The 14,364-nt window shown below is 41.1% G+C and overlaps 1 protein-coding gene and 1 long non-coding RNA gene across 2 annotated transcripts; one reads left to right on the top strand and one right to left on the bottom strand.

Annotated features, from left to right (window-relative positions):
• The first annotated feature begins 3,144 nt into the window (after positions 1 to 3,144).
• LOC138912946 (uncharacterized) lies at positions 3,145 to 8,023 on the top strand. The gene is made up of 3 exons (XM_070214979.1): positions 3,145 to 3,321; positions 3,708 to 5,804; positions 7,917 to 8,023. Exons 1-3 carry the CDS (start codon positions 3,258 to 3,260, stop codon positions 8,021 to 8,023), a joined length of 2,268 nt encoding a protein of 755 aa, XP_070071080.1. The 5' UTR covers positions 3,145 to 3,257.
• Positions 8,024 to 13,680: 5,657 nt separating this feature from the next.
• LOC138913105 (uncharacterized) lies at positions 13,681 to 14,364 on the bottom strand. The gene is made up of 2 exons (XR_011418691.1): positions 14,138 to 14,364; positions 13,681 to 13,921 (listed from the first exon to the last, which is right to left on the bottom strand). It is a non-coding gene; the product is annotated as an uncharacterized lncRNA (long non-coding RNA).

Below are 14,364 nucleotides of genomic sequence, written 5' to 3'. Positions count from 1 at the left end.
GGGGCGGCTGACCCATCATCCCCATTCTAAGCCTGAGCCGCCCACCACCCACCACACACAACCCACCGCTTGCCACTCAATCAGCAGCAAGCGACATTTGAAATCAAAATGCGATTGGCAAAATGATTTGCTTCAATTTTTGTGATGCGCATAACAAATGAAGTTTGGACATTTGGACAATTGATTGGGACAGCGGCCATGTGAGCGGTGAGTCGGGGAATCGAGGACCCGGGAAGGAGTGGTCCGAGACCCATATAGACAATGTACGATATACCACACATCACATCACACACTCCGTCGCAATGTTTGCCATGCACAACAAAATGTGGAGCAGTCGACAGATTCAGAATCAGATTCAGATTCGAGTTCAGGACTCCGGCCCGGCCCGAGTGCCTAACCCCTCCGCCGACCGGGAATCCCCCGAAACTGGACTCGATTTTGGCTATCCAATGCGCACAGATAGATTTGTATGCATATTTTTGCTCTGGCATTTCGTTTGTGTGCTAAACATGTGAATGCCATCGATATAACGATGCTGCTCCTGTTATGCATGTTCCCCCGATCCCCATTTCCTGCTCCGCAGCCCTGTGTGCTCAGCTGTGATTTGTTTGGCCAAAAGATTTGGAGCAAAACGGTTTAATTCTTGTGGAATGGCTTAAACGATTCCTGCCGGCGAGTTCTTCCAGCGAACTGTGAACTGGAAACGGAATTTCGAATCGAACTCAACTCTAACTAACTTTCTATGACTTACGAGAATGTATAACTACTGGTATGTACATAAGTTGCTCCATATTAAAATATACATAAGTTACTCAAACTGTTACATCTTCTTTAAAGGAACTCGACAATTAAAATGAAATATAAAATAAGAAAGGAAGCTAGCTTCAGCCAGCCGAAGCTTATATACCCTTGCAGAAGTTAATAGTAATAATAATAGTGTTGCTAGTTCATTAAAATCCATATAAATTTATCGCCATTCACCCTTTAACTTATCAGCCCGCATTCGATATTTATGCCTTATCACGAGATCGCGTCGCCCATCACCGAGTTGCAGTTTGTGTAAAGAAGACGGCGCGACAACACAATTTAATAAATGTATCTTCATTTCTGTTTAAAACTTGCGATTAGACTTTATAATTTGTTCTAAAATAAACTAAAAGCATAGTTTAAATGAATATTCTATTTGGTGTTGTCTTTTGCCACACGGAGTGGCAACATCTTTATTAAATTTGTAATAGTAGACCGTCAAAGTGCGCAGTTAGAATTGCGAAATATTAGCAATTCTGGTGAAATTCAGTAATGAATTTGCGCAGCAAGAAAAAATTGGGATTTGATTCGAGCGAAATGGCTGGTACTTCTACACCGACGCCAAACAGTCGAGATCAGTCAGAAGACGAGATGGATTCCGACAAGGATCAGACAATCCTGGATCTAAAAGAGAAGGTTCCGGAAAATGACATGTTTCGGAATATGATGGATATGATGAAAAGCATAAAAGATGCTCAAACAGAATTAACTGCACGAGTTAATAGCCTAAGGGATGGTCAAACAAATCAAGTTATTCTTATGGAGAACCGATTGATGACGATGTGCAAAAGTGAAATCAGATCGGCTTGTGAAATTATGGAAGAAAATACAAAGCGTACATTAGCTCGTGTAGACGCGCACAATCATGGCGCTATTGGAGGCGCACTTGTTTCTGGATCTGTTGGGGATCCTCACAATCTTGGCGCTCATGGAGGCGCTAATACTCATGGCGCCACTGGAAGCGCAGACAATATTGACGTTAATGGAGGCGCATTTGTTTCTGGCGCATGTGCAGGCGCACACAATCTTGGCCCCACTGGAGGTGCACACAATCAAGGCTCTACTGGAAGCGCAGACAATCTTGGCGCTCATGGAGACGCTTGTACTCATGGCGCTACTAAAAGCGCACTTGTTCCTGGATCAGTTGGAGATCCTCACAATCTTGGCGCTACTGGAGGCGCAAACAATCCTGGCGCATATGCAGGCGCACACAATCTTGGCACTCATGGCAGCGCAAACAATCTTGGCCCTAATGGAGGTGCACACAATCATGGCGCTACTGGCGGCGCAGACAATCTTGGCGCTCATGGAGACGCTTATACTTGTAGTGCTACTGGAGGCGCACTTGTTCATGGATCAGTTGGAGATCCACACAACTTTGGCGTTCGTGGAGGCGCTAATACTCATGGCGTTACTGGAGACGCTTGTACTCATGGCGCTATTGGAGGCGCACTTGTTTCTGGATCTGTTGGGGATTCTCACAATCTTGGCGCTCATGGAGGCGCTAATACTCATGGCGCTACTGGAGGCGCAGACAATCTTGGCGCTCATGGAGGCGCTTATACTCGTAGCGCTACTGGAGGCGCACTTGTTCATGGATCAGTTGGAGATCCACACAATCTTGGCGCTCATGGAGGCGCTTATACTCATGGAGCTATTGGATCAGCGCAGAGGCTAAGCGCTGTTGCTGGCGCTCATGGAGGCGCTAATACTCAGGGCGCTACTGGAGGCGCAGACAATCTTGGCGCTCATGGAGGCGCTTATACTCATGGAGCTATTGGATCAGCGCAGAGGCTAGGCGCTGTTGCTGGCGCTCATGGAGGCGCTAATACTCAGGGCGCTACTGGAGGCGCAGACAATCTTGGCGCTCATGGAGGCGCTTATACTCATGGAACTATTGGATCAGTGCATACACTCAGAAAATGAATCGCCCTGAATTTTAGAAAATCGCCTATGGATTTGCTTCACTGGCGATTTTTTTCTTTAAAATAAAAAAATTTTCTACTGGTAAAGAAAATTTTCTTCCAATTAATCAAAATTCATTAAATTCAAGAAATATTCCAGAAATATAGAAAAAAATCGCCAGTAAAGCAAATCCATAGGCGATTTTCTAAAATTTTTTTTTGAGTGTAGTCTGGGCGCTCTTACTGGCGCTAATGGAGGCGCGAACGCATTTAACGAAGAAGCATTTGGTCGAGGCCCTACTGGAGGATGTCATGGTTCTGTCATTACTGGAGAAGCATTTGGTCGAGGCCCTACTGGAGGATGTCATGGTTCTGTCATTACTGGAGAAGCATTCGGTCGTCAAACTAGAAATGTCGGTATGTACGGGTCTGGTAATGTTAATGGGGTTAACTGGAATGGTATTGGTGACATTAATAGTAACATGGTTGAACAACAGCACTCCCGAAATATACATCCAAGAAAACTGATAGATTTACCAGAATTCAATGGAAATCCAGAATCATGGCCTGTGTTCTCAACTATGTTTTGGGAATCATCGAACGCATATGGGTATACAAACTTGGAGAACCTTTTACGATTGCAGAAAAGTCTAAAGGGAGTAGCTAGAGAAGAGGTTAAGGGTCTATTAATTAATCCGGCTAATGTAAGGTACATTATAGAGCGGCTTCAGTTTACATATTAAGGGCCAGAAATGTTGATTAACAGTCAGATGAATATGGTTAACCAAATAACGCCGGTAACAGAGAATAACTTAGAAAAGATAGTCTTATTTGCATCTAAGATTGACAATTTAGTTATATTTTTGAAATCAGCCAATGCCACTCAACATTTACAAAATCCTGCCCTGATAGAGAACCTGGTAGGTAAAATGCCACTCAGTAAGCGGGTTCAATGGATCGAGCATTCATCGCAAATTCAGCCTTATCCAAATTTAGATCACTTCAGCAATTGGCTGAGCACTATGGCAAGAAGCATTGCAAGGGCAACCGTATCAGCACCGGTAAATACCAAACAGACGAAGAATGAGCAAAAGGGTCCGTTGAAATCAATTTTACATTCTTCCAAGAATGAAACTAAAGTGAACAAGATGGAGTGCTATCAATGTCAGGGTGAACATTATCTGTATACCTGTGAACACTATTTAAAGGCTGAAATTCCAGAAAAGTGGAAGATGATAAAGGATCTTCGTTTATGTTTTGGTTGTCTTCGGCGTGGACACACTCTGCAAGCTTGTAAGTATAAGCGGGAGTGTAAGAAGAACGGATGCAAGAAAAACCAACATACGTCTTTACATTCAGAAGATCCTCAAAAGGAAGAGAAAGTCGAGCCCAAAGAAGCTACGATTAACACAATCAAGCCAGCAACTCCACAATTGTTGTTCAAGGTTTTGGCCGTTGAAATGTTGGGGCCAAATAATAAAATCATACAGACGTACGCATTTTTAGATGAAGGTTCGTCTGCTTCATTAATAAATGAGAAATTAGCAGATAGTCTGGGCGTACTTGAGCCAAAAAGAAAGTTAACTTTAAACTGGATAGAAAATCATGCAAAGGAGTTTTTGTCGATGGAATGCAACCTTCGTATAAGAGCATATGGAGCTGATAAAAAATGGATGCGTATTGTTGGAAACTCAGTTCCAACTTTAGATCTACCTTTGCAGTCGGTGGATGTCGATAAGCTCACTGAGAAGTATGCACTGCTGAGAAACTTACCAATAAACGGATTTACAAATGCAGAACCTATGATGTTAATAGGAATTAACAACTGTCACTTAATAGCAAACATAAAAAGTGTATATCTAGATACAAACCTAATCGCAGCCAAGACACCGTTGGGTTGGCTTATTTATGGTTCAGCCGATGACCAAAAGAAAGGATCACCACGAGTATCTGTAGTTTTACACGCATGCTCCAAAAAAGATAGCAATGAACAAGAGATCCATGACATGATTGCAGATTACTTTACAACGGAAAACTTCGGTGTAAAAATACCAATAAAGCCCTTGGAATCTGCCGGTATATCCAGAGCCAGGGATATATTAAAAAACACGTCTAGGAAACTAAATGGCTGTTATGAAACTGGACTTCTTTGGAAAGAGGATGTGTTCAAATTTCCGGACAGTTACAAAATGGCTCTGCAAAGGCTGCAGGGCATAGAAAACAAGATGGCGGAATATGATAACGCCATTATGGATTTCATAAATAAAGGATATGCAGTTAAAATGTGGGATCAAGAAGCCGCTCTCGTTGGACCGCGTACGTGGTACTTACCCCATTTTGGTGTTATTAATATAAACAAGCCAAAAAGGATGAGATTGGTATTTGATGCAGCGGCTACGATCAACGGCATTTCCCTGAATACCATGCTTTTAAAAGGACCTGATGAAAACCCACCATTGACGACGATCCTTTTTAAATTCCGGCAAGGCAAGATAGCAGTATGTGCTGATATAAAGGAAATGTTTTTGCAGGTGCAAGTCCGTAAGGAAGATCAGGATTCGTTGAGATTTCTTTGGAGACATGGTAATCGCGATGCTCAGGTTGATACATACAAGATGATAGTCCTTATATTTGGAGCAGCATGCTCGCCATCATGTGCTCAATATATAAAAAATATTAACGCCGAAAACGCTGAGATTTACAGGGAACAAGTAATTGATGCCATTCAAACGAAGCATTACGTGGATGACTTCGTAGCTAGTTTCGAGTCTGAAGATGATGCTCTCCAAATCAGCCGGGAAGTCAAGAGGGTCCATAAGTTGGGAAAATTTGAGCTCAGAGGTTTCGTTTCCAACTCAAAGATAATTCAGCAGTCCCTTAACAACACGGAGGAAAACGAGTTGGTAGCACCAACTGTCCAACTAGACAGCGACACGACAGACAAGATTTTAGGAATGTGCTGGGATAGTCGGTCTGACAAGTTCGTATTTGATCTTAAGCTAAACCGAGTGGATAAAGAAATTGTTAAAGGACTGAAGTGCCCCACTAAACGCCAACTGCTGAGTTTGGTTATGTCTGTATATGATCCCTTTGGTATGTTAGCAGATCTAATGATACATGGCAAAATCTTGATACAAGATGTTTGGAGATCTGGAATACATTGGAATGACTTGATACCGGACAATTTGTTTTCCAAGTTTAAGCTTTGGGTACTTGAATTGGAAAAGGCAAAACAGTTTGAGTTAAGTAGGTGCTATCTGCCAGAATTTTTGTCAGCTAAAGATAACATAGAGCTCCATATTTTTGTTGATGCGAGCGAACAGGCCTTTGCAACTGTAGCATACTGGCGCATATCTTGTGGCGGAGATACAAAAATAGTCTTTGTTGCTGGTAAGACCAGATGCGCACCGTTAAAAATGTTATCAATTCCCAGGCTTGAGTTGCAAGCAGCAGTGTTGGGTACACGTATGAGAAAGACAATCTTAGATAATCATGTCATAGTAAATGGAACAACACTGTGGTCAGACTCCCGAACTGTCATCTCTTGGATTCGGTCAGATCATCGACAGTTTAAACCATTTGTTGCTCATCGGGTTAGCGAAATTCTTGAAACGACATCTGAAACTGATTGGAGCTGGGTGCCAACGCACTTAAACACAGCAGACAAGGCAACAAAATCCACCAAGAGTCCAAAATACGTTACCGGAAGCGAATGGATAAGCGGTCCAGAGTTTTTGCTTGCTGAAAAAGATTCTTGGCCTACGATGGACTTCAGCTTTTCGTCAGATGACGGCACAGAGAGGCGTAAAAATACCATGACTGTTCAAACTACCCAGTTTATAGATATCAGCCGATTCTCGAATTATCTTCGATTGAAACGCATGATGGGATGGTGCTTGAGGTTCGTAAACAATTGTCAAAAACGGATTCAAGAAAAGGAGAAAGGAGAATTATCTGCCCATGAATTATTCCTCGCGGAATTAAAATTGTGCAAGCTGGTACAAAATCAAGTATACGCAGATGAGGTGGCTGAGTTACAAAGATCTCAATCTGTAGCCAAGAGCAGTTCCATTTATAGCCTTTCTCCGAATCTAAATGCTCATGGAGTTTTAGTGGTTGCGGGAAGATTGGATTATGCCATCGACATTCCAATATCTCAACGCCAGCCAATAATATTGCCGTCCAGAAATATCTTCACCGAACTTATCGTTAAATGGTATCATGAGGCATACCATCACCAAAATGACGAGACCATTGTAAACGAAATAAGACGCACGTTCTGGATCACAAATATAAGAAAAGCGGTTACTCGGGCAAAATCTCTTTGTCAACATTGTAAGAATTTCAAAGCCAAACCAATCACTCCTTTAATGGGTCAACTGCCCAAAGAGAGAGTGACACCGTATCAACGACCGTTCTCCTTTGTAGGACTAGACTACTTCGGCCCAGTTTTCGTCACTATTGGAAGGCGACAAGAAAAAAGATGGGTTGCACTCTTTACGTGTTTGACCGTAAGAGCCATGCATTTGGAGCTTGCTGCCGATTTGTCCACCGACGCATGCATTTTGTGCATACGAAACTTCGTAAATAGAAGAGGTATCCCTGTAACTATAAAATCAGACATGGGAACAAATTTCGTTGGTGCCGATAATGAGCTAAAAAAGATCAAAGATCTCTTTGACTGGGATTATATCAAATCAGAAATGTCAAATAAAGCAATTGATTGGCAGTTCAATTGCCCTTCAAATCCCAGTTCAGGCGGATGCTGGGAACGCTTGGTGAGATTAACCAAACGTGTTCTGAGTGTAACGCTTAAGGAGAAAGCTCCCCACGTTGAAACGCTAAGGAGTTTGCTAATTGAAGCTGAAAATATAGTAAATAGCCGTCCTTTGACTCATCTTCCCGTTAACATAGATGATCCGGAACCTTTAACGCCTAATCATTTTTTGCTTGGGACAACTAATTCAACCCAAACCCCAGGGGACGCCAACAACTTTTGCCATCGCAAGCAATACCGAATTGCTCAACAATTAAAGGATCACTTTTGGAGTCGATGGATAAAAGAATACTTGCCGACTTTGACTAGACGAACAAAATGGCATTCCCGAACCAAGCCGATCTCCGTCGGAGATGTCGTTATTATTTGCGAGGATTATCAACCTAGAGGAAGTTGGAAAAAAGGAATCATCATAAGCACAATTCCAGCTAAAGACGGCCACATCAGATTGGCAGAAGTCGAGACATCCTCAGGGATTCTCAAGCGTCCAGTATCAAAGCTAGCAGTTTTGGATGTATTGGGTAAAACTCCATAGTTGTTTTACGGTGGGTGGGATGTTGCTAGTTCATTAAAATCCATATAAATTTATCGCCATTCACCCTTTAACTTATCAGCCCGCATTCGATATTTATGCCTTATCACGAGATCGCGTCGCCCATCACCGAGTTGCAGTTTGTGTAAAGAAGACGGCGCGACAACACAATTTAATAAATGTATCTTCATTTCTGTTTAAAACTTGCGATTAGACTTTATAATTTGTTCTAAAATAAACTAAAAGCATAGTTTAAATGAATATTCTATTTGGTGTTGTCTTTTGCCACACGGAGTGGCAACAAATAGTAAGAGTAATAGTAATAGTAATTAAATTAAAAACAAGAGAGAACGCTATAGTCGGGTTGGTGTCCCGACTATCTAATATTCGAACCTCAGCTTAAGGGAGTGCGAGGGAGATAGATACATATATAAGCAATTTTGATAGCGGATAACTTTTTGATAAATGGTCCGATTTGAAAAATGTTTCCTACATTTCGATAGGTATAAATAAACACAACAAAATTACATTTATACTTCTCGGAAATCTTTAAAGATGTGGGCGCAGGACACATTTTAAAATCTTTAATAGGCGATTGTGGGCGTTAAGGGGGCGTGGCGCTCGGCTGAAATAAACTTGCGCAGCTTAGGAGGCCCAAGAATATGTGTGGAAAATCTTAACCTTCTAGCTTTTGTAGTTTCCAAGATCTCAGCGTTCATACGGACAGACAAACGGACAGGCAGACGAACAGACAGACGGACAGACGGACATGGCTAGATCGACTCGGCTAGTGACCCTAATCAAGAATATACTATATACTTTATGGGGTCGGAAACGCTTCCTTCCAGCTGTTACATACTTTTGCACTAATACAATATATCCTTTTACTCTACGAGTAACGGGTATAAAAATAAAATGTAAAAATCTTGTGAGCAGTGGCAACGAGTGAAGAACCCCCCACAATCGGAAGAAACTTTGGCTAGCATCAGCCGGCTGGATCCGAGATGATAACTGAAACAGAAATTTATTTTCCAACTGACTGACGTGCAATACAAATAGATTTTCCGAGATGCCGAGTGCCAAGGGTTGCAGGGTGGAATGGGCGACATGAAAGGGGAATCCGAAAAAACGAAATAATGGAAATCTGGAAACATTCACGGGTCTGTTTGGAGCGGGTTGCAGGGGCGGCACCTGGCCACGCCCCCATGCCCACGGCACAACATGCTCAATTTAGTCTCGTCACATCAAAATGTTTGCTCTGTTCGCGCTGTTTGCGGAGGCTGTTAGTGTTGTTGCTCTTGTTGTGGCGGGGGGAATAACTCAAATAGGGGGTGGTGGACGCTTGTGGGCGCTTACCGCGTATAATTTATCTATGCATATGTTTTGAGTTGCCAACAACAGCACAAGTTTGCGCTGAGGTAGCCCAAAATTGGAGCCCTGCCCCACATAAATCACAGTCAATAGCACGCATTCGCAGGCTGAGCCACCGAACCACCCACTCGACCGCCACCCACACCCCTTTCATGTCGGGCTCAACTTTGGGCCTTTTTGACGTCAAATCGGAAAATGCATTAAAATAGCGACATTAGTTTCAGCTCCGATTCTCTCCGCTCGATCTTAGTCCGATCCTAAGCCATGTTAGTGACGCATTTGTTAGATTCCGAAATAAAGATGCCACTACTTCATATCGCTTTGGTCCAACTGATCTCATCGGACTTGGCTTTGGGACAAAGCCAAAAGAATTAACCTAGGAACGAGTAAGCAAACAGCATTCTTATTGGATAGGTCTAAAAGTAGATAAATCTTATGCTGTAAAGTAAAAAAGTTATTTTAATGATGATTGGATGATGATATAAAATATAATTTAACGAATATGTGTATATGGGCACTTACATATTGTCGCTCGGGACATTTTCACACCTTTAAAGTTGAAAAAAAATTGGAAAAAAATGGATTTTAATTTTAATAATAGACTTTTTTTCACTCTTCCCAAGCTCTATTTTGTGTAAAAATCTTGATTTTGTACCACTTTTAGTTTTTAAGATATCGTTAAAAAACTGCCGTATTCGCTCGGGACAAAAATAGAAGTGGATTTCAGGGAACTTCATTCAACAACAGAGTTTACCGAATTCTGATGAAATATTTGAATGTGATTTTTTTAGAATGTCGTCCAAACATGTCGCTATGAAATGGTTTTGGTTTTACTTAAAAATTGTTTCCCGTTTTTGTTTTATGCAGTTTCAACCACATTCGCTCGGGACATGTCGCTCGGGACATTTTTTCTTAGCGTTTTTTAAAGTGTATTTCTTTACCGCTATCCCTTAATTACTGGCTGTTTTGCATTTAACCTAATAGTTTAACATGTAAATGAAGCATTCAGTACAGAATAATGTCACATATTACCATTCCTTAAGGATAAATTAACAACTGAAGACAAGTCCAACAAAAAAACAAAAAATAGCCAAAAACTAATTTTTGCGTATGTTGGTGAGGTTTGTCATAAAAATAATCAAACTATACTTCAAATTGTTAGTTAAGCTCAGGATCAAACTATTTAGAAACTAATATCGTGGCAAAATCATGTGCAAATATGTTTTATTCAAGTTTCAAGATTATTGGCTTGGTGGACCTTTTGGTGGAAGTGCCCATATTAGCTCTTGAGTTTAGTCAAATACTGACTTATTTAAAAAAAATTATTATTGTTTATTAAATTAAGATCTTAAAAAGAAGATTAAGACTGCACGTTAAATTTAAAGTATATTTTAAACATTGAATTCCTTTATCGAAAAAAAGTGCTCATGGAATCGAAACTATTTGTACATTGATTCTAAACTATTGAGTTAGAATCATAATAAGATTAATATTAAATTAAAACTTTCGGAAGTGTTAAAACGCAACGCAACACTGCAAAATATAAACTTAATGATATTTAGTAAGAAATTAATACTTTATACGTGGTTCATATTTTATATTATTTAGCATTAATTCAATACCAAACTTTTATACTAAACCTAGTACATTTTTAATACAACGACTTTTAAGAGTAAGACTATGTTTTTTATTGGTTGTACATGTTTTTAAGGTTTAATCCCTACTTTAAATTTAATAAGCGGACGAGAAAACGTCTCTAAATCAGAATAATATTTTACCGCCTTCAAAAACACCCTTTTCATTTAAAAGCAATTTAAATGGGAATCTCTGCGCCTACACCCAAAAAAAAGTAGTCATCAATATGCCCCTATTTAGGTGTCAATGTGACACTATTGAGTGGAAAAAAATCTTTGATCCGAACGTCATTAAATTGACCCTATTCTGGTGTCACTTTAATACTTTCGAAAATATTAATTTAACCCCTTTTGGTGTCAAAGAGCCACTAGCCGGTGTCATTTTCTTAGTATTAAATAAAATTTGACATTTGCTTGAAAGCTCCTGTAACCATTCTGCCATGGCAAAAATTAATATGGGAATGGCTCAGGGGCCAAGGCGCTTGGTTCTGATATTATTTTGTGCTTGGGGGAACGAGGTTCGAATCCCGCTCGCAACACCATTATTTTTTTTTTTTTTTTATCAGTAATCTAACACAACTTAACATTTTTGTTCTTAAAATGATGTATATGCATTTTAAAAACTTTTTACCTACTATGATTTATCTGGGTTTCGAACCGGGGACCTCTCGCATCAGAGGCAGACGCCTTACCAACTGGGCCATCGAACCATTTTGCGCGCGAGCGAACTCTTGACAAGTATAAACGAAATCGATACTCGAGTAAAACATCGCCGAACTTCGAACTTCGAAAATCAAAAATGATAATTATTGGGATCGATGTGAACCTAGTTTTATCAAAATGACACTATTTAGTATCAAATACGATTTTTCTGAAAACGCGGTGTACTTTTGACACTCATTTGGGAGCAAATTGACCCCAAAAATTTGATCCTAGGGGCAGTGTCATTTTAACCCACAGTTATTAAATTGACACTCAGGATTTTTTTTTTGGGTGTATGGAACATTCGTCTTAGGTGCCCTTAAAATCGGAACGCTTTAATAAGACACAAATGCTCCTTGGGACAGTGGTAACGGTTGTGTTAACGGTAACAATAAACGACAAAACCCGTTACGACGAGCGATGATTGCAAGGCAAACGAGCAATTAAAAAGTCGTGTGCCAGGGGAGCTACCACCCGAAGTCCTCCGCCATCCGCCACTCCGTATCCCAGAAAAGGAAACACTCCAGCCCTTTGCCACGTACGAGGCATAACCTTTTGGCCTCCTTCTCGGCACAGCTGTCACTGAACGCGAGTGTGTGTATGTGGGTGTACGGGTATCCTTCGAATCCAGGATCTTTCGGCTGCCTTTGTTCCTCGGAGGCATTTTTACGGCCCTCCGTTTTTACGCTGGAAGCGGGAATTTTCACGTTGGGTATTTGAAATATGCACGTAATATTGCAAAATTTTAAGCGTATATCTTTGCATAATTAACTGAGAAAATACTTAGCACATGGATGAGGGGGCAAAGGGAAAGCCACGGCGTCCCTGTTTCTGTCCCTGTCCCTTTCCCAGCCTTGCAGGCATTTTTACCGCAGCTTCCAAATCTCTTGCAGAGGAGCGAATGAAACTTTTGCAATGATACTTTCGGTCCGCACACCACCACCCATCCTGCCGCAGCCACTGCCACTGCTACTGCTCCTTGCCGCCACCCAGGTTGTGTGGAATTTTTAATCTGCCATAGAACCCGCCACCGAGCTGGGAGCTCTGCTCTGATCTTACACAGAGAAAAATCAGGAAGGAACCGATGACTTTGAATAGCTTTACGTCATACCTTAAGCAACTATGGTATTACATTCGAACAATTTTCCAGGCATAGGAAACTTTTTAAAAGAGCTTCTGCGAGTGTAAAGGTATTGGAGTAGTTTACCACCTGAGCATTAAGCCACGCCTACTTTCGGCGTGGTAATCGAAAAACTATTGCGATTTTTAGAGTTGCATCAAATCCCAGGAAATGCGTGAGTAATGTAACGGTATTTAAATGCAAACCACTTTGCTCTGAGAGAAAATTTTACAGAAACAAATAGGATTGCTTTTGGGAGAGAATATGTAAGAGTCTTAACCGTCTTAATCATTTAGTCTGGTATCTGGATAATAATTAATTATAATTTCTTTAATTGATTGTTTTATTAGTATGTTTATATTTACTTATGAATGTTAAAATTTTAAAATAAATATAAAAACAAACAAAAACAAAGAAAACAAACCAATAAAATAAATTCTCTTTTGATCTTCTATTTATGAGTATTACACTTTTAATTGATTACTAATATTAAAGATTAAAATTCTGTAAGTGTCGAAACGTTTTCTAAAAGAATATAGACAACACATTGCGGTTGTCTTTTTTCTCAGTGTACTCCTCCTGCCGTTTATCCAGGGTCATGTATCTTTCTTTACTGCGGAGCTTTGCATCTTTACGCTTTGCTTAAATATTTTAATTTTTATTGGTCGGAGTTTGCCAACTGTCTTTGGCCGTCGTTGACTGTATAGCAGGCTTTTCAGCTTTGATAAAGCTGTTAAAAGTGTGTTTATTTTCGGGTCTTAGGACTGCTGCTGCCGCCTCGCAGATAAACTCGTATATTAATGTGTTCCTCGGTGGAACCCTGTCGATTTGGCAGTTCTCGCCGGAGGATAATGATCCGGCAGCAGGTGACCGCACATACACAAGGCAGAACTGCACTCTAATAGCCATAATCATAGGCCATAATGACTGCTCCGGCTCGGGCTGAAAAACTCGATCTCTCGCTGGCGAAACTTTGTGAATGACATCGAACCGAGGGGTTTTGGGGTAGGGCGATGTGTGTGTGTCATTTACATAAAAGTAAAGTTCACCCACTCGGATGGCTGGGAATGCAACCTGGCAAAAGTTTTTGCCAAATTTAAATTATAAATAAGCTCAGGGCGGGTCGAGGGCGGGTGGCTGCAGCACTTGCCTTCCGAAACAAAACCTCATATGCATCGAAACGTAATGGCAAAAAGGATTTTAAGTGAAGTTGAAGTTGACTACACGACCGCATTGAGGGAGTGCCAACCAACCCCCGCCCCCCAGTTCGCATCCCCCGAGACCACTTACACCATTGCAGTTCCGTGGAAAGTTTGCTGGGGGATCAGAGGGATGTATGGGCTGAAGGTGGGGTCCGAAAAATAAGCTCAAAGTGAGAACTGAACGCGGCATATTCCGCCCCAGCAGACAAAGTGCAAAGCTCCTCCCCGTACCCCCGCAGCATAGTGTGTGTATCTTTCATGTGTGCGGTGTATCTTTCGGGTTGTAGCAACCACCAGACGACCACAAGCAACAAG

Source organism: Drosophila takahashii, chromosome 3L, assembly GCF_030179915.1.
Source record: "Drosophila takahashii strain IR98-3 E-12201 chromosome 3L, DtakHiC1v2, whole genome shotgun sequence".
Taxonomy (NCBI): Eukaryota; Metazoa; Arthropoda; class Insecta; order Diptera; family Drosophilidae; genus Drosophila; species Drosophila takahashii.
The sequence above is the reverse complement of the archived record's forward strand: the minus strand, read 5'-3'. Positions and strand labels throughout refer to the sequence as shown.